This window comes from Urocitellus parryii, chromosome 12 (genome assembly GCF_045843805.1).
Source record: "Urocitellus parryii isolate mUroPar1 chromosome 12, mUroPar1.hap1, whole genome shotgun sequence".
NCBI lineage: Eukaryota > Metazoa > Chordata > Mammalia > Rodentia > Sciuridae > Urocitellus > Urocitellus parryii.
Genome location: NC_135542.1, coordinates 69,894,733 through 69,916,116, shown reverse-complemented (window position 1 = coordinate 69,916,116; position 21,384 = coordinate 69,894,733). Strand labels below are relative to the sequence as shown.

General features: G+C 36.2%; 1 protein-coding gene across 1 annotated transcript in view; it reads right to left on the bottom strand.

The window, feature by feature from the left end:
* Positions 1-1,684: 1,684 nt before the first annotated feature.
* Positions 1,685-21,384, bottom strand: part of Ppp1r21 (protein phosphatase 1 regulatory subunit 21) — a 65,046-nt gene continuing 45,346 nt past the window's right edge. Inside the window, exons 16-22 of the mRNA XM_026385759.2 lie at positions 20,295-20,387; positions 17,637-17,879; positions 9,156-9,188; positions 7,886-8,002; positions 5,780-5,878; positions 4,661-4,789; positions 1,685-2,348 (exon numbers count right to left, since the gene is read on the bottom strand). Coding sequence (XP_026241544.1) covers positions 2,319-2,348; positions 4,661-4,789; positions 5,780-5,878; positions 7,886-8,002; positions 9,156-9,188; positions 17,637-17,879; positions 20,295-20,387 — 744 coding nt within the window. The 3' untranslated portion in view covers positions 1,685-2,318. The remainder of the gene's footprint in view (positions 2,349-4,660; positions 4,790-5,779; positions 5,879-7,885; positions 8,003-9,155; positions 9,189-17,636; positions 17,880-20,294; positions 20,388-21,384) is intronic.

Below are 21,384 nucleotides of genomic sequence, written 5' to 3'. Positions count from 1 at the left end.
TGGAAAATCCAGAAGAAGAAAGATCTTCAAAGACAAATTGGGTTATAATCTTTCACATTATAGAACATTCAGGCAAGAGCAGAGATGAAGAGAAGCCACTGGACTTGGCAATCAGGTGGACACTGGCAAGGCTCGTTATAGTGGCTTCATTATAATGTAGGCAATGAAACCTGACTACCCCAAATTAAAGGAGCAAATGGGTCTTGAGAAAGATGGGAAGACAACCAACAATAACCATTTCCATAAAATCTGGAAGAAAAATGGAAAGAATATGGACAAAGGAGGAGAAAAATAAATAACTTAAGTAGCAATGACAGTAATATTACCAGTAACATTTATTACTAATAAATAATCTTTATACCAGGTACTCTAGGCAATTTACAATATTAATTCATTTAATCTTTATAAAAATCCTAGGAGGTAGGTATTATTTATATCTCCTATTAATAGATTAAAAAAAAAACTGAGACACAGAAATGCTAAGTAACTAATCTGTGAGTAAAAGGATTTGAACCCAGGAAATTTGGCTTCTAAGTCTAAACTCAACTTTTTAAAGGATGGGTATATTCAATTTGTTTGGAAGTTGGAGGAGAGGAGTCAAGCAGAATGAGAAATTGAAAATGTAAATGTGAAAGGCAAAGTCCTGGAAAGGGAGTGGCACCAAAGCATTGAAAACATGTTGGCTTTATGGGGAGCAGGAGCCCCCATTGCCTCACAGTCAGGATGGGTTTATATATAAACAAGTGTGGCAGTGAAGAGGCACTCCTGCTGAGGGGCTGTGAGTTTGATGGTATACAGTCTGATTATGAGGGGGCAAGGCTTGAGAAGTGGTATAGTCATTACTGAAACTTGGAATAGAAATGCCAAAGGACTCTCATGGAACAATGTAAGCTTGGAAGGTGAGGTTCCCAAGCTCATAATAGGGTGAGCTAGTCAGCATGGTTCTTTGATGTTTCCCTCAGAGTTTGGGGACCTGGGTGCAGGTGCTGGTTTAATTGATAGAGAATTGGAAATCGACAGTGATAAGGTGAGGGGGCAAGGGACTGAACTAACCCCAAGGTCCCCCAACCCAGGATCCAAATACTTTCACTGCCATGAGGACTGAGCATAACCAGAGTCTCTCTCCATGGCAGGCAGCTGAGGACTCAGGGTAAAAACCACAGAAGCAGCCTTGACACTGAGCACTGAGGGAAGCCAATGATGGGCTCTCAGCTTAACCAGAATAAAGCAGGTGGGAGGGTGACCAGCAACTGCCTAGGAAGAGCCTCAAGGAAGACGCAGTCACAGGGAGGGAGTTAGGAAGGAAGGAATTTCAGGAACCCCTCAGCTAATCTGGGGAATTAAATGGGCCTGTACAAGCAACTGAAAAAGGAACAATCTATTTTGGGCTGTGGGAGTGGGGGTGCAAGGAGAGACACTCCTGAAGTTTACACTAAAATGACACAAAAAATATTTATGGGATAAACCACCGGAGCCTAAAGGTCTTAGGGTTCTTGTTTGACCCTTGAGTGTACAAGCAGCTCTCAAGACAAAACTCAAAAGCATTATAAAGGATTAACTACAATTATTCCAATTTGGGGAATTAGAAAGATTACATCTATGTCAACTGAGTTTTTATAAGTTTTGTAAGGTCGACTTTAACAGGTTTTGGTTTCTTTTACCAAATTTTCATAGAGACTGAAAGTTTGACATAAGTATGAATTTATTGACATGAATTTTCTTGAGCTATTATCCTAACACAGAGAGGGTACTGAAGAGCTGAAGACAATGATAATAAACCCACAGGATCTGAAGTTTGCAAGACTCATTCCCTCTGAGAGGGAGGGAGAGATAGAGAATATGAATAAATCTTTAAAAAAGAATCTGGAGACTGCTTTCAATTATAGTAAGAAGTAATGACAGTTTGACAATTTAAGCATTTTATCCAGAAACATATATCTATTCCATAGATACCAAATTGGTTACCATATAATTGAGTTTGAAAATATACAAAATATTTGTTGTTCTCACATACTGAAATTAAAACCTAATTTTAAAAAGTGCACAGTAAAAACAGCATAAGGAAACCTATAATATCCATGGTATGTGTACTGTTTTCCATTTTACTGTCAACATCAAATTCTGTATTTGCCTTACTGGTTACAAATATATTTTAAATGTTTCAAGGCCATTTACAACACTGACTAGTTTACTAGGTCCAACAACACTTCAGCTTCCCGAAGCCGCCAGCGCTGGACGAGGAGTCTCGGCCTGCAGCTCTGTGCAGCAGCAGTAGCAGCAGCTCTGGAAAGAACAGTCGCCAACCAGCTATTTATGAGCTATCGACTCTTGTTCTTTTTTGAATTTCCCTAGGCAAAGAAAAATATAAACAATAAGAATACAAATTTCCAAAAAAAAAATAGTTCACATAGTTTATAAACCAAGCTGTCAGAAGGCCATATTTCACTTTGGAACATTTTTGCTTCCTGGAGGGAGAATAGCCGATAACCTCACATTGTAACTTTTATTCAATAATCGCACAACAGTTTACTTTTAACTCTCCCTGCTTTCTACTTCTGTGGGCCCTATCCCTGTGGGGGCTGGGGTAGGCAATAAAGGAAGAAAAGCAGGCTACTATCTGGGATTTACCAAAACCTCAAAACATTCATTTTGTTCTAAAGACAACAGAGAATAAGATTTCATGAAACTGAGTAAAAAATTTTAGCCTAAACATGCTTTTTCACTATTTAAACAAACACTGTATAAAGGCCTTAATAACTAATAATTTTGAATATGGGCCAACTAAATGCTAAATGATACTGATTATCTGTCAAAAGTAAGCTGAGAATAGTTAGAGAGAAAATATCTTCACTTATTTCCAATTCCATCAAATAAGGAAACTTGAACTTTCTGGTTTTGTATAATGTTTTCTTTTTTGGAGCAGTTCATTTCTTAGGAATACATTTTAATTAAATTCCTAAACTATGAGGATAGATACATTTTTTTTTTCTTGTAAGTGGGGAATGCCTGCAGAATACAAATACTAAGAGAAAGATAATAGCAAACAAATGGTTGAGGATATTTACTTGGTATCCAATGGAGACAATGTCAACTCAGCCATAAGATGATGCTATAGCACTATAAATTATTAATAAACTTGAGGGGAAGCAAAATACAGGGATTACAGCATGATCAAAGAAAGGCTAACAATATAAACTCCTAATTGAAGACAAGTCTCTTAGAGATTTCTTAATGACATGTATTTTGAGGAACAGATTAAAAAGCTCTGAGAAAACTTGAAAATTCCCTACCTTCTGAAGTAGCTATAATCTAATTACCTCTGGGATAATGAGCTTTGCTGTGCTCAATATTTACCCTCTTCAATTCAGAACCAAATGCTTTGCAGATTCAAGGCTTTCCCTGGACTCACTTTACTTCTTTTCAAATGATAGGTGCTAAAACTGGCTTTCTCATTCTATACTAAAATGAGAAAAGACAAAACGTAACCTCTTCAATGTGTGTGCTTTCCTCCATGACTAGGAATATAACCTCAAGTTAGACATTTCCCTGCTGGAATATCAAGAGGCCAAAAAGGTAAAAAGAGGCATTATTTAAGAAGGCCAACCCCCACCTTCTGCCTCCAAGCTCAAGTTTCCTGAAGCACGAGTAACTGAAGAACCATAATCAGAACCATATTGGCTGGTTAAAATCATCACAGTGAGGCCCAGAGAAGCATCAGAGACACCCTCTAAAGTAGGGAGAGGTCAACAAATACCATGATACTACACTGAAAAATAAAAATTATGTAATACAAATACATTAACATTATGTATTTTCCAAGAAGACCCCAACTGACCTCAATGTTGCCCTACACCACCACAAGCAGAAGCTAAAATAAAGCTATGGTTTATTCATCTCTACTTCTTCTCCAGTGCACAGAGCAGGATTCAATAAATGCCTGCTGAATTACTAAGTAGCAGCAGCAGATCTCAAAGAGCACAAGCTATAGACAGTGAATTCCAGCTGATGGTGGTAAAATAGCCTCTTGTAGTTACTGAAACGTGCTAAGCATCAGAGATGACACATAGAACTGAGCACCTGGTCCCTTAAAGCTTACCATCTTGGCAAAAAAATACATACTACATACGTTATGACACAAAAATAAAGATATGGCAGGTGGATATATACATTCCAACCTAAATAGATTACCGGTTATCTATTGACCTTGGCTTAGACAACAGAGGCTTTATGAAAAAGGTAATCTCCAGAGTTAAAAAGAGTCAGACATTCCTTAGTTATATGGATACCTATGAGAATAAATTTTGTTAAAGGTTACTCAACAGTACCATTTAGATACTTTTGTAAACAAAGCACAATCCCCTTCCTAAAAACCTCTGTGCCACCGCCACTCTTCCACAAGAATAGCAGAAATGCCAAAAGTGCCCCCAAAGAAGCAGACACAATATTAATGCCTCAAAAAGTCAGAACTTCTAAGTTTATAACTCAGTCAAGGAAACTCAATTTTACTTTTTGATAGGACAAATGAGATTAAGAAAAATGATCTATACGCATTATATATCTCATAATCTTTCACTCCTGAAATGCACAACAGTGAAATACCTTCTATTAACTATATTAAATACATTGCAGAGGGACTACCTCTTCACCTCACCCCACATACCTTACTGGACATCTTCAGGGTGTCAATCTCTTCTCTCTGTTTAGACAATGTCTCATTCATGCTGCACAGATGGTCACTCATCATGCTTAACTGATCCTCATAACTCCTTTTGGTGGTTGTCAGCTCATCCTGAAGAGCAAAGGAAAAGAGAGAAAAAAGGAAATTTAAAGTCCCACTAGTCACTTTAGTCTGAAGCTTTTAAAATTAGTTTTTAAAATTTGGAAAAGCAACCTATGAAGATGGCCCAGCTGATCAATTAACACAAAGGTGAAGGCACAGGTCTAATTAAAAAAAAAAAAAAAAAACTTAAAAAGAAATGGAAAAGAAGTTTCTCTCAGCCTTCAAAATATGTCCTTAATTTCTTTGCAAAAATGTTTAAGGGTTTCCTTCTGTACCAGGTGTAAAATCATCAGAAAGGCCAGAGGACTAAATGATCTTTCCAGATCCCCTCAGGTTTTCTCAAGCCTCACACAGGGCCTCAGACACTTTCACACCATCCCACTCCTCAGTGGCCCACAGCCCTCGAGGGACGAAGTGCCCTTCCTTTCTCCTCCTGCTTCTCATGCTCTCTTCAGGCCCCTCAGATCTGATCCTACACGGGCTCCTAACTAATCTGAGAAGCTGATCAACAAAGAGGAGCTGGGCACTGTGATGATGTATTTTCCTTGGTCCGGTTCCATGTTTACGTAACAAGGGTACCATGTTACAAAACAAGATGGTGAAGAAGGAAGAATGTTTTGCAGCCCCACCTTTCAATGTAGGTCAGTTTTATGAAAAAGAAAAGCGAAAGAACAGAATAATGTGTGTAGAACAAGCCTCCAGTCTACTATGAGGAGTATTTACAAGGAAGGGGGTGGGAGGATTATCAGTAAATATAATTCAAGCACATGCTGACTGTAGAATAATTTAAAATAAAGGTCAAGTCAGAGAAATAAACAAGTCAATCACTTTTTGTCTGACATAAGATGTTTGTTTAAAATACGCTAGGAACAAAGTGGTTAGAAAAAGCATATGCAGAGGTCAAATGCCACAACTGCTGAAAGGAAAGGCTGACTTGTCTGCCCAAGGGCTTTCAGTGAAAAAACATTAAGCCTGCTTAGATAACACTTACGAACTCACCTGAAGTCTGCTGATGTTCTGACTGGCAAGTTTCATCTCCTCTGTCAATGCCTCCTTAGACTTCTCAGCCAAAGCTAGTCTTTTAGTGAGTGCTCTGCACTGTAAAATCAGAAAACATTCCATTTCTAGAAACAGTGTTTTCCAAAACCAAATTTACTTCAGAGAAGGTTATTAGAAAATAATCCCCAAAGGCCAAAGCCATTCATTTTTCATTCATTTCACAGCACCTGCTGAACACCTACAGACACTGTACCACACCTGAGTACAACAGATGAGGCCCCAATTGCATCATTTTAGAAAGGGAATAAAAATTTTGTCTAATAACCCAGGCCCATCGGTGTTTTTTTTCCCTAGCTCTGAACTAATGACCACTTGTCAAAAAAAAAAAAGTAAGAACTTTCTACATTCACCCATATGATAGATGAAAAGGGAAGTGATTATTTTAAAAGTGATCAATGCATGCTGGCCATGGATTCTAAGATACTTTTAGTCCTTCAATAAAGAGCGCATTACAAGAGCAATAAAAGCTTCACAGTCCCACCTGATAAGTTATTCTTTATCTGTACGGGGGAAAAATGAGCCCAGGACCGTTATGATCACAGCTGTTTTCTCTGGGAGTTCTACCAAACCTAGACCATCCAGATACAGAGCAGATGAAAAAGGAAAAATTCTATTTTGCACTATTGTTCAAAGAAAGTGAGTAATTAAAAGGATCGATAGACTCTGATAAGACCATTGAGAATGACAAAGAGGAACTGATGAGACACACTTGAATGCTGTGTCCACATTAGGCGCTTGGACTAACCATTCCAGTAAAGTCATTCAGGAGGTCACCACTTCCTGTTTACAGATGAGGAAAAACTGGGACAATCTACAAATTTTTGTATCACAATTATGCTGAAGACATTTATGAAAACAGGCAAATCTCTTGAAAATAAGATAGCCTAAAAAAATTTCCCATTTACTCTTTTTATTTCTCAAGAAAATTTCAGGACAGTTCAGCCAACCAAATAAACTACATCCTATTAATCAAACACCAACCCTGCTCAGCACTAGATGAGACAGAGAATGGAGAGACGTGTAAGGCACAGGTGCTCATGAAGGTGACAGTCAAATCTGAGACATTAACTCAGCAGTTAGAGAACCAAATAATGAGGATACACTGCTGTACCGTATGGCTTAGGTATTACAGCAATTCCTCTGCAAGTTTTCTCATTTGCTGTCCTCCCTGCTTTTTGCATTCCAACAAATGATCGCTACTGTTCAACTTATCAAACATGTATGCAATAGCTGCTTGCACACTACACTGAGCTAGGCACACATCATTTAGTTTAGCAGGAAAAATACGCAAAGCTCCTCTCCACTTCTAGCAACTGGCCTCTTCATCTCTACAGTATAAGAGAAAATCACAGATAAAGTCAGGTCTCAATAAAGGGTGTTGTGTTTTTCAATATCTTTAACAACTTAACTTTAAGGTTACTTTTTTTTTCATTTATAGTAATTAACTTAACTTGTTATTTAGAAATTGGAAAGTGTTTTTTTTAAAAAAATATTTATTTATTTTTTAGTTTTCGGCGGACACAATATCTTTATTTGTATGTGATGCTGAGGATCGAACCCGGGCCGCACGCATGCTAGGCGAGCACGCTACCGCTTGAGCCACATCCCAGCCCTGGAAAGTGTTTTTTTTAAAAACGGTATATTTGTTTTTCACCTTGCCTACAAGAGAATTCCTTCATCTCTGATCATCTACCTGTCCTTAACTGTAAAACATTTGAAATCTCTAATAATAATACTCCAAAATGTATATTATATGACTATAGAAAAGGCTACTTCTAAGTCCCCCGGCTATCTTTCATTAGCTTGGAAATGACAAATCAGTCTTATTGAAATTAAGATTTGGGGGGCGGTTAATAGACTAATCAATATGAACTGCAACCAAAGGCATAGACACAGGTACACAGAAAATGCATATTGATTTCTCTCTTCTAGCAAAAGGTAGAATAGGTGGCCTGATTCCTGAAGGGGTGAGGAAAACCACCAGCCCAATTAACTCTCCCCAACTCACCTCAGCATAAAAATGCCCAATTAACTCCCCTGACTCACCTCAGCATAAAAATGCACCGACTTACTGTCAGCCAGCTGCAGCTGGGACGTAAGCTCCACTATCCTTGCCATGTAGTGATTTTTAATTAAGTCTTCTCGAGATTCCACATCTGGAACCTAAATAGAGCACACATAAATAAACACATGCCAGTAAGATGAAGCAATTCTAGGGGGAAAAAAAAAGACAACATTTTACATATTTTCACTTGAAATCTGATAGGGAATTACAGTTTGCCTACCCCCTCAAAGGAACATCAGGCATAGCAGGTAAATGGACACCCCAAGTTTCTTTTATTTATTAGCATTCTGCCTATCTCAGAAAGAAGCTGTGTTCAGAAGAAAACAAGGCTGAGGTAAAGTACTGGAAAGCTCACTGGGGCCATATCCTTCCACTTGGTTTTTATTAACCTCAAATTGGACTTTCAAAATTTCCTTCTGTGAGACTCCTATGTGCTCTAATTGGAAGAGGGCAGGGGAAAAGGAGGGATTTACTGGAACTCTTACATTCTGAACATTCTCTTTTCTCCTAAATTATCTTAAGACAATTCTAATGCTCTTAGACAAACTAAAAAATTAAACTATTTCTATACTGAACAGCTCTTGACCTTTGTTCCAAACTGATATTTCTCCCAGTTACTCTAACAATGACACACGATTGAGTTTAAAAATACAAGCAGAAGTTCAATATTATCTATATTATAAGATAAATAAGGAAGCCAAAGAATTTACCAACCTACTTGAATTATATTTATTGGTTTGCCATACTAAGTGTTAAGATGAATGATTTCAGGGTTCACTTAATGGTTATTTACAAATTTGTATGTAAAACTATTTCAACATTGAAATGTACAAACCTATCCAGCAGGCCAAATCTGAACTGCGTTCACTTACTTCAAACAAACTGTTTATCAAGGCCCTAAACAGTACTGCTTTCCTGGCTGCCCACTGCAAGGAACAATATGGCTCCCGGCTTCATGCAGTATACCAGTGAATAGATGGCCAAGCAGGACCACACCTTGTCAAACTGCCAAGACAAGTCACTCAACAAGGCAATTACAAAAGCAGGCTATAAATTGTTGGTGACAGTCAAAACAGAACCAGAGAGAAAAGCAACATGGATCCATTGATGGAGGGGGAACTACTGGCCCTACATTTGCTGGAATTGCTAGGAAAGAACCACAACTGGACCAAGAAAGCTTCTGCAGGATTTTGTCACAAACATGGTGCCAGATATTTACAAACAGACAACACAATGCCAAGTGCACATTACCTCACTGTCAGATGTCCTGGTTAAAGTCCCAATCTAGAACATAAGGGGAAAAAAAATCTTTAGCACAGAATGTTTATATTTCAACCACAAAATGTTTAACATATATAATCTTTTCTCAGTCCACACTGGTTTACAGAGCATTGGGAATACAGTTCTGGAAGATAATCCTTGGATTATCCTTTACTATATGATGTTGTCGCTGCATTCACTATTTCTGCCATGAGGCAGAAACCGATAATGACCATTATTAAATCATCCCTCAAAATGCTGAATAGCCATTTTCACTAAAACTCAATAAACTATCTATGAAGAACAAGAGGAATATCAGCTTTGGACCCCATCTCATCATTTCCATTCCTATTTCCAAAGCAGTAGCCAAGGCAGGGTAAAGATGGTTTTATGGTGACCATAATTAAACATTCTGAACAGAAAACACAAATAATAGATATTCTGGCTGAAAGGTCCAAAGCAGAAAGAAGAGCCAGGCACAGTGGCACTCTCCTATAATCCCAGCCACTTGGGCAGCTGAGGCAAGAGGATCACAAGTGTAAGACCAATCTCAGCAATTTGTAAGACCCTAAAGTCTTAGCAAGATCCTGTCTCAAAATAAAAAATAAAAAGCACTAGGGACATGGCTCAGTTTTTAAGCACCCCTGGGTTTAATTCATGGTACCAAATAATAACAACAGTAATAATAATAAAAAGGAAAAATAAGTATTTTGGATTTAGTATTAAGACATTAATAAACTTTGAGATTTAAATTAATGAAAAATATGTAATTTTAAACACATTAGAGTACAGCTAGATTTTAAACGTTTGCTTTTATGGATTAAGATTTCAAAAACAGTATGCTTACTGAATTCAGGCTATTGTTCAAGGTGGAAGGGCCTATGCTTGGGCACAATGACTTAAGAAAACTACTAGAAACTCAGTTTCAATGGATTCTACTAATCAACAATGATACCAAGTAGACAGTTTTCACATATTCTAAATAATACCAGTAGGAGGGGAGGGGACATGGGAAGAATGGAGGAACTTTGGATTGGGCAAAGGTGAGGGTGGGGTGGGGAGCATGCATGAGGGTAGGAAAGATGGTGGAATGAAAAGGACATAATTACCCTACGTACGTATGTATGATTGCACAAATGGTGCAATTCTACATAGTGTACAACAGGAGAAAATAAAAGTTGTGCTCCACTTGTGTACAATGAAATGAAATTCATTCTGCTGTCATGTATAACTAATTAGATAACATTTTTTTAAAAAAGAGTACTATTTTGAAGAGAGAGCTGTGTGTACTAATGAATGTTATGCCCACCTAGCTATAAAAGAATCTTTTATAAGACTTTTTTATATAAGAGTTATAATTTTGTACTCAATGAAGCAGGAGTAGCAATTACTCTGTCTTTTAGTTAAAACTTCTTATAATTACATGCTAATCATTTAATTTTATATATTCAAATATGACTACATTTGATGAAATAAACTTCAAAAGTGTATCTATTCCACTTCCCCACCCTCACACCTTACTCCCAAGTTATGGTTTGAAAATACCATATAGTACAAAGTTCTTCAAAGGAATGATATTACATAAATGGAAGGAAAGTTTTAAAATATATTTTCAACATTTCTCAAATGCTACTAACAAGAGCTAAACTGATACAGCTCTTTTAGAATATAGCTTGGCAACAAAGATCATGAATTAAAACATTTAGGCTTTATAACCCAGTGATTCTAACCTTAAGACTATATCCCAAAAAAATCATCCAATACACACTCTTAAGCATTAAAAAAAGATGTTATTTAAGATAATAAAAATTAAAACCAGCAGAGTATTGTGCATAAAGTATTCTTTGGGTTTAACTAAGCCCTTTCTGAAATATGTATATTCATTTTGATTCTGAGATTTTATGTGTGATAATTTTTGTATTAGTGCATTATAATTATACATAATAGTGAAGCTCATTTTGACCTAATTATACAAGCATGTAAAATAATTTGTTCCAATTCAGTCTCTAGTACTTCCCCTTTCCCCCCATTCTCCCATTCCAACCTGTATTCCCTTTCCTTTACTCATTGGTCTTCTTTCTATTTATTTACATTCTTAAAATTAGTTCTTTATAGATATATATAAAGGTGAAATTTGCTGTGGTATATCCATATATATAAACAAAGGGTAGTTCAGTCAATTTCATTCCTCTTCCTTTCCTTCCTTTTCCTGTCCTTCCCTCCCCCTCAACTCCCTTCTTCTACTCTACTGGTCTCTGTTATTTATATATTTCAATTACTTTTAACTATTCTGCTTTCTATCTAATATCACAAATTTATTTTGGCATTGTTTTATTATTATGGGGTAAAATTGGAAATATATTAAAGAGATTGAATATTAAAAAATTATAACCAACATCCAATCATAAGTAATCTAAGGCATATTAGATATGGAATATTATGAAATTAATAATAGAATAATAGATGTTAATTATAATCAGTAATAGATTATAGTTTCTCATAACAGAATGTTTGTGTATTAATATTATGCTTATAGACTTAAAATTTTATATAGTACAATCTCAAATATAATAGGAAATTTTGTAGAAAAAAATGTAAATAGTCACAATGATGACTTGATTATTCATGATATCTTTTTTTTTCCTTAACTCATCTGTATTTTTTAGTTACAATATACATGTATTTTTTTACACTTAAAAGATATATTTTTAAATTCTACTAATTAAAGTAATACTTTTAATTCCAGAAAAATATGAATATTTTTATTGTTCTGTGGTTGTTTTTTTTTTTGAGATTACAATGTTCTCTTTTTTTATATAAAAAATAATGAGTTGGGCTGGGGATGTGGCTCAAGCGGTAGCACGCTTGCCTGGCATGCACGTGGCGCTGGGTTCGATCCTCAGCACCACATACAAATAGAGATGTGTCTGCCAAAAACTAAAAAATAAATATTAAAAAAATTCTTTAAAAAAATAATGAGTTGCTGGATATTCAAATTACAATACTAGGTATTTTAATAAAAAATAAAATTTAACTTTTGAAATACTAAAGGGTTAAAAATTATAGGTTTCTATGTTATTTTTTCAGCCTCAAAGTGCTTGCACCAAAGTAATCTGGTAGTTTGTAAAATCAGTTTCCTTTGTTAATCAGTTAGCTTTAAAATGAGCACACTTGTTTCCAATACCCAGGAGAGAGAGACAGAACATGCACATGAACACATACACATAGAGCTACATGCTTAGTTCACTTATGTGCACTTAAGGGGAGACAGGGAGGATAAAGAAAGACTGGAAAGTAGAAACATCAAAGAAAGCAAAAAACTCCATCTTTTTTTTTATCTCTATTGTCTACTACGTGTGAGGCAAGTACCAGATCGTTTTTGGCAGGAATCTCCCATATGCAGAAAGAATTGCATGGTAAGACTTTTCTTAGCCTGAAATACAATTCCTGCCTTGAACTCCTGCTCACTTTTAAAACCCTTTCATGTCACCTCTTCTGTGAAATCCTCAACCTAAACAGGGAACTTCTCCATGATCTCATAGCACTCTATGGCTAGCCAAGCAACATTAAAAGAACCTAAGAGAAGGCAGTATATTTTCATTATATAAACTATAATACAGAAAATGAAAGGAGACACCCATGTCTTGGTTCTCTAATACTAATGATTAAAGACAATGCCAGAAATAGTGGTTCATGAAAAAAGTGGCATCTCAACTATACCTTAAATGATGGGTATAGTTTGAATTCAACAAAGTCAAGGAGAAGGAAAGAATTGTCAGTGAAAGTAGATGAGGGCAGAGGGGTTTTGAATAAACAGATGAGGATAAAAGTTATGAATAAAGAGTTATCCAGCAGAACAGAGATGGGGAAGCAAAAATGCAAAGGACACTATCAGAGAAGAGAGTTCAGTTTCAGTTAGTACAAGGAAATGAAGAAGCTACAGTTAGAAAGACAGTTTTGAACTATCTTTCAAGAATCTTCAATGCTAAATGAATGAATGGATTATATTCTATAGATAACAGGAAACCGCTAAATCTCTAGAAGCAAGAAAGTGCCAATCACTAGTAGACTCTAGGAAAAGTATACTGACTGCACTGTGTAAGGGTGGTGTAGGAGGAAAGAGACCCTCAGAGATGCAGACAGTAACAGACAAGAAGAAAATAAGGCTACATATACACATGCAAACTGGCCAGCCTACTTAAAGCCACAGCAACCTTGAAATGCACCAAACCTAAATAAAGTCCTTATTACTCATGGCCCAACAGCGTTCAGTACTAAAGTTTTTTCATATTCTTGGAAACTGTTAACACATATGGATGAACAGTGCTTGCCACTGAAAATGTTCAAAGTAAAAATTAGTCCTCAACTTTCAGCAATTGACAATACTCACTCAAATGCACAAGTGTTACCAACTTCTGGCACCTCAGGAAAGCAAACAGTGAACAAATGGGTTTATGTTGGCTAGGCTGACATAACTGACACTGATCAGAGCACGAGACTCCATTAGTTAAGAAGTCAGGTTGTCCAGTTCTTTCTCCTTGTTCCTCAGTTTCCTCACTGATAAAATTGGTATGTGACAGTCCTTACAATCTCACAGTCCCTATGATCCTGGATGAGGACTGACTCAGCTAACATACTGCAAAAGTCCTTAGACCCCAACCCAGAATCAATAGCTGCAATCACTTTCACTGTCAGCTATGTCTCCCCTGGGCTAGTCTGTTCCCACAGTTACTCCCAGGCCAACAACTACTCCACTGCCAGCACAAGTGAAAGATGAGGAAGGAACAGATGCAGACAATCAGGAAGACAGGAAAGAACGAGAAAAAATTCCAACACAAAAGCAAAGTTCAAAGGAGAAGGTAGGAGTACCATGTCACACTGCCCCCAGATGCTACTTGGACAGATTTGAAATTCTGTTTGTTGAATGTCCCTCTGGTAACTTCATTTATACCCTACAGTTAAATGTTAAACCACTGATGTGGGGGTGAACTTAGTTGCCTTCTCCTATGGGGCAGCATGTAGGACTTATGACTGTGACAATCAGCAGGGCACCACAGGACCTGTGGCCCTGGAGACCATTCAGGGCAAAATTCCAGGACGTTTCATTATTATTATTATTATTATTTTGCTTTTCTAAAAATGTAATTCTTTCTTCCTCTTCTATATTTTGGTATGAAAAATTTTTTAAATTTTACAGAAAAGTTGGGAGGAAAAAACAAAAGGTCTACCATCTAAATTCAATAGCTCTGTAAGGATATTTTTTTTTTTCTGAACAATTTGAAAGTAAGTTACAGACATTATAATACCTTGCCCTAACTACTCTGACATTTATCTTCAAATAATGAAGATATGTTCCTAATATCTCCATAATACCATAACCACACCTAGGAAAACTAATAATATCTAAGGTTCTGGCATGGTGAAGATGAGATAAGGTCTGTATACATCTTGGAAATAAAAGCTGCCTTCTACATTTCACCATCAGGTCCTCTGGGTGAACCAGGTGCAGGTGAATCTGAGGACCATCTTGCTTTTCAGTAGCATCAAGAGCCACAGGGGTAGAACAGTAGAAAAGCACAGCCAGAGGGCAGGGTCTTTCAAAAGCAGAGGGACTCTCCTAAGCTCCTCAAGAAAGGCTGGGGAAAACATACCTGAAGGGACTATTTGATTATATGGGCATTTTTTTTTTCCTTTCTGATTTCTCCTTTTCTAGATTTTCCTAATTTTTTTTTTTAACAGTAGGCAGGATATTAGAAAACTTTGTAAAAAGAAAGTTTCAATTCTGTAAAGTCGATAAGAGATATTTCTTCACCTTCACTTTCAATGTAGTTAAAAATAAGGCCAGACAGAATTAATATTATTAAAATGGCCATATTACCAAAAGCACTTTACAGATTCAATGCGATTCCAATCAAAATCCCAATGGCATTCCTCGCAGAAATGGAAAAAACAATTATGAATTCATCTGGAAAAATAAGAGACCCAGAATAGCTAAAGCAATTCTAAGCAGGAAGAGTGAAACAGGTGGTATCACTATACCAGATCTTAAACTATACTACAGAGCAATAGTAACAAAAACAGCATGGTACTGGCACCAAAACAGGATGGTAGACCAATGGTACAGAATAGAGGACACAGAGACCAACCCACAAAATTACAACTACCTTATATTAGACAAAAGTGCTAAAAGCATACAATGGAGAAAGGATAGCATCTTCAACAAATGGTGCTGGGAAAACCGTAAAACCATATGCAACAAAATGAAATTGAATCCCTTTCTCTCACCATGCACAAAAGTTAACTCAAAATGGATCAAGGATCTAGGAATCAAACCAGAGACTTTGCGTCTAATAAAATAAAAAGTTGGCCCTAATCTCCATCACGTGGGGTCAGGCCCCAAATTCCTTAATAAGACACCTATAGCACAAGAGTTAAAACCAAGAATCAACAAATGCGATGAATTCACTAAAAAGTTTTTTCTCAGCAAGAGAAATAATATGTGAGGTGAATAGGGAGCCTACATCCTGGGAACAATTTTTACCCCTCACACATCAGATAGAGCTCTAATCTCTAAGGTATACAAAAAACTCAAAAAGTTAAATAACAAAAAACAAATAACCCAATCAACAAATGGGCCAAGGACCTGAACAGACACTTCTCAGAAAAGGATATACAATCAATGAACAAACACGAAAAAATGGTCACCATCTCTAGCAATCAGAGAAATGCAAATTAAAACTACTCTAAGATCATCTCACTCCAGTAAGAATGGCAGCCATTATGAAGTCAAACAACAAGTAATGTCGAGAATTCGGGGTGGGGGTGGGGGGGTACTCTCATACATTGCTGGTGGGATTGCAAATTGGTGCAGCCAATTTGGAAAGCAGTATGGAGATTCCTTGGAAAGCTGGGAATGGAACCACCATTTGACTCAAACTATTCCTCTTCTTGGTCTATACCCAAAAGACCTAAAAACAGCATACCACAGGGACACACCCCCATCAATGTTTATAGCAGCACAATTCACAATAGATAGACTGTGGAACCAATCTAAGTGCCCTTCAATGGATGAATAGATTAAAAAAAAAATGTGGCATATATACACAATGGAATATTATTCGGCACTAAAAAATAACAAGATCATGGCATTTGCAGGGAAATGGATGGCATTAGAGCACATTATGCTAAGTGAAGTTAGCCAATCCCTAAAAAACAAATGCCGACTGTTTTCTCTGATATAAGGGGGGTGACTCAAAATGGGGTAGGGAGGAAGAGCATGAGAAGATTACCTCTAGATAGGGAAGAGAGGTGGGAGGGAAAGGGAGGAGAAGGGGAATTGCACGGAAGATGGAAGGAGACCCTCATCATTATACAGAATACATGTATGATGAAGTGAGGAAAAAGAAAAAAAAAAAGAAGGGTGTCACATTAGATTGGGTAGAGAGAAGTGATGGGATGGGAGGGGAAGGGGGGAAAGGAAGGACATCAGAATAAAATAGACATTATTATTGCTGTATGTATATATGCATGACCAATGTGATTCTGCAACCTGTACACTCAGAAAAATGAGAAATTATACTCCATCTGATTCATATGTATGATATGTCAAGATCATTATACTGTCAAGTGTAATTAATTAAAACAAATTAAAAAATAAAAATAAAAAAGGCCAGAAATATAAAGTTGTAAGATAGTTTGCCAACGTCCTGCCTTAAAAGAATTAGCCTGATGGGTTTCTATGTTATATGTATGTTACAGGGCTTTATACTCTTAGGTGTACCATGTAATTGGTTAAAAATTGTATTAGTGGTCATTTCTATTAAAATAGTTAGGCATTTGGTCCTTAGAAACATAATCACATATTTCAAGTGTTTTTATGGAAAAACAAATCATCTTAAATTTGACTTCCTTTATCTCTTTCAGGAACACAGTTCTCATCATAAGGGTTCATGTAAAATCACAAGGAATTTAATGGAGTTGCCTTATCAAGGAGGCATCCTGCTTACTAACCTGCATTTTTTTCCTATAGCATATGTATCATTCCTGTTATAGAATGACACGTAATTTAGATAATTGTGATAGTCTGAATGTGTCTCCCCAAAATTCTTATATTGAAATCATAAACCCTGAGGTGATGATATTAACAGATTCAAACCTTGGGAGGTGACCTGATGGAATCAGTACCCTTGCAAAAGAGACTCAGACAACCTGTTTGTCCTCCACCATGTGAGAACACAGTAACAGATGATCACATATGAACTAGGAAACACACCCACCAGATACCAAATCTGTGGGTGCCTTGATCTTGGGAATTCCCAGCCTCAAGGACTGTGAGAAATAAACTATTGTTTATAAGCATCTTGCTTATGTTATTTTGTTGTAGCAACTGGAGTGAACCAAGACAATGGTTTTAAACCCAAGGATAAACAGATACCAACTAGCATTTAAGCAGGCAACTACAAAGACACTTACCAGACTGGTGCTCTGAACAGGCTCCAACACAGCCTTGGCTACAGCTTCACCTTGGCCAGTAGCATTCAACATGGCAGCATTTTCTTGGGCCAGCCCAACAAACTGGCCACCACCTGTACTCTTCAGCTTATCTGCGATCCGCTGGTTTTCTTTCTCTAGCTTGATTTTGGCTAACTGTGCTTCCAACATCCAATGTTCTTTTTCCTGTTCCAGTTTAGAAATCTTTTCCAAACTCTGTTGAACCTTGAAAAGTCACACAGAGTTTTGCATCTTAGAGAATAATGCAGACAAAACTTAGTGACAAAAATAAATAAATAAAATATACAATATAAAGCAAAACTACATCACAGAGGTTAAAAAAAAATCTGACACTGGAATGGGGAGAGATTTATTAAATAGGATACAAAAAGCACAACCATAAAATGAGAAACAGAACTAATGCACAATAAAAAAACATCTCTATTCATCAAAAGACTTCATCTAGAGAGTGAAAGGAAAGCCAAAGAATAGAAGAATGTGTAAATGTTTAACCCAGAACATATAAAAAATTCTTTATCCAACAGATATATTTTACATAATACCCAGAACATATGAAGAATTCTTACAAATCAATAAGAAAAAGATAGATAACTAATAGTAAAAAAGGCAAAAATAAGACCACCAACAACAAAAGACAGGCACTGGATCAAGACCATAAACATAGAAGAAGGTGCTCAATATCACTAATTATCAAGAAAAAGCAATTTAAACCATCTATTTGACTACAATGCAAAAGACAGAAAATACAAAAGTATTTGTAGAACAATTTGAACTTTCATTCATATAATGCTAAATGAAAAAAGTCAGGACTGAAAGAGTATATACAGTATAAAATCATTTAATAAACAGTTCCATATCATGCAATAAAACCAATCTATGGTATTAGAATGCAGGATGATTATTTTCTTTGGGGAAGAGGAGAGTAGTAACTAGAAAAGGGCATGAGTAAGGCTTCAGGAATTCTGATTATTTTTTCCAAGGCATACCTTACACAGAGAAATCTCTCTCTCTCTCTCTCTCTCTCTCTCTCTCACACACACACACACACACACACACACACACACACACACACACATCACTTTTAAATCTAGGTGCAGTGTATTTAACTTATAAAAATTCACTGGGATGTACACTAGCAATTTGTATGTTTTTCTCTAAGTATGTCACACTATAATAAGAAGCTAAGACATACCTGTTAGGGCAAATAAAAACTTGAGAATTACCTAAAAATAATAGTGATCTTATAGTGAATACACATGCTTTACCAACTATCACAATTGAGCAATTTCCATGTACCAGACACCATTTGTGGTACTTTCTTCCTCTTATCCCACTGAAGCCTTCAACAGCCCAACAATTCTGATTTATCAAAGAGGAGAACTAAGGCTCCCAGCAGTTAGACCATCTGCTAGGCTAGAAAAGGAAGAGCCAGAATTTGGGGCCCCATATGCCTGTTTGAGAAGTTGGCTTCTTTTTCCTATATTACACTGCCTCCCACTGGCTCAAAGCATGCTTACAAGACCCTAAAAGGCACGTGTTCTCCTCACTTTAGAGAGGCAAGAAGGGAAGACTAGAGTGTTTGTCAGACCAGCCCATAGCTGGTCCAAGGTACAGTGGGAAAAACATGAGCTCTGAGGTGAGGTAGTTCTGCCACTTTTATATAGCTATTCTGGTTAATATTTACTTAATTTCTTTTGAGCCTTACTTTCCTTACATTAAAAAAAAGCCCAAAGTTAATTTTTAAGGTATTCTACATTTTACTGTGTCTGAGGAACTTTGTTTTTTTATTATTTTTTTAATTTTTTTAATTAGTTGCTCAAAACATTACAATGATCTTGACATATCATACATTTGATTCAAGTGAGGTATGAATTCTTTTTTTTTCCACATGTATAGATTGCAGTATCACATTGGTTTTACAGCCATGGAAACTTTGTTTATTAAAAATCACTTTGTGGATGAAATTTTTAGTCCTAATACCTTAACACATTAATGTTGAAATGATAAGTGATATGTGTTTCTTATTAAAGTAAGGTCAGGATTGACAAAATGTTGTCTTGGTAAATTTATTTGTACTCTCTTTAAAACCAAGTTTTTCCAGAACTAAAAGCCAGCTGCTGATGTGAATAAATCTTTGAAAATAGCCATACTGATTTCAGTTTGTACCAGTTTCTGAAAGAGATAGTACTTCCCATTCCCACTTGCCCCCAAATTCAACTGACCAACTAAATACTAGAAATTTCCCATTCTTGCTCAGTGAAGAAATGAAAATAATTTACTGAGTCTCCAGGCCCCCTCACCCCATTGATACCCTAGTATTTCACACATTTAAATCTAGCACCTTAAGAATTAATCATCATGGCCAAAGTATGTTAATATCATTCTAGTGCCAAATGAAACACCAACTTAATTAGGAAGACTTTTTTAGAATATCAACAGATTATTCAACAAATCATACCTATGGCCTTTTTTTAGCATGTATAGAAAATTTTATAGATTAAATGTTTACTAATGTAGTTTTTTTGAATCAGTCAGCACCCTATATGCCTTAAAAACCTTCTCCAGAGGATCTAGTATTTCTGCTCTTTAACAATTTCCATCATTTTCCAGGTACCATACCTGTTGTGCAAGGCCTTCTCGACTTTCAGTAGAGCTGAGAAGGACCCGGCGGTTTGCCAGTGCTTCCTCATAAGGCACAGACTCCAAGAGGGGCTATGGGAAAAGCACCATAAGAATAAATAAATAAATAAATAAATAAGAATTAAAAGAAAAATATTGCATCATCTTCCCCCTGGATCCTACATGCACAAATAAGAATGCTGGATAATAGGATATGATAATAAGTTCAGATGTACAACAACATAGATTATTTCCTTCAATGCATGTGAAAAGAATATATTTGTATTTAAAAAAGACAATAATGAAAGAGAACTTATTATACCAACTATAAGATACACTAACTTACACTATATGGACTTGCACCAAAATACAGATCAACAACAGAACAGAAAATCCAGAGACAGACAAAAGCATACATAAAAATCTACTATGTGACAAACACTACATTTCTAGTTCAATGGATAAAGAACTACATAAATGGTGCAAGGACACCATGTAATTATCCAGAAAAAGAACTAAGATCTTTTTCATATCTTGTACCAGAATAAATTCTAGATGAAAGATCTAAAAATTTAGATGACAAAAAAATTGGGAGAATATTTCCATAACTTTTGCAAAGTACCCTAGCTGAGAATGACCACCAAAAAGATCTGATATTAACTTTTTTTTATTTATTTATTTATTTATTTATTTATTTAGGTGGAGGGTGGAACTGGGAGTTGAAAGCAGGGTCTTGCACTAGCATGTAAAACATGTGTTCTTCTACTGGGCTACAGACTTCTCAACCCAAATTCTTAATATAAAGAAGTTCTTTCAACCTTAGTTAAAAATATATTTTTTAAAATGTGTAAAAAGTTTGGACAGAGAATTTACAGAATAAATACAAATGACAATTATGAGAGGACATTCAACTTCATAAATAAGCAAAGATACACAAATCAAAATAACAGTAAGAAACCCTTCCTCTGAGATTGATAGATATTAATTGTATGGGTTAAATTCACATGACTATAAGCTGTAAATAAATAACTTTCCTGAAGTATAGTCTAAGAAAGGTGCCAAAATTTGAAACATTAACAAACTTTCAATC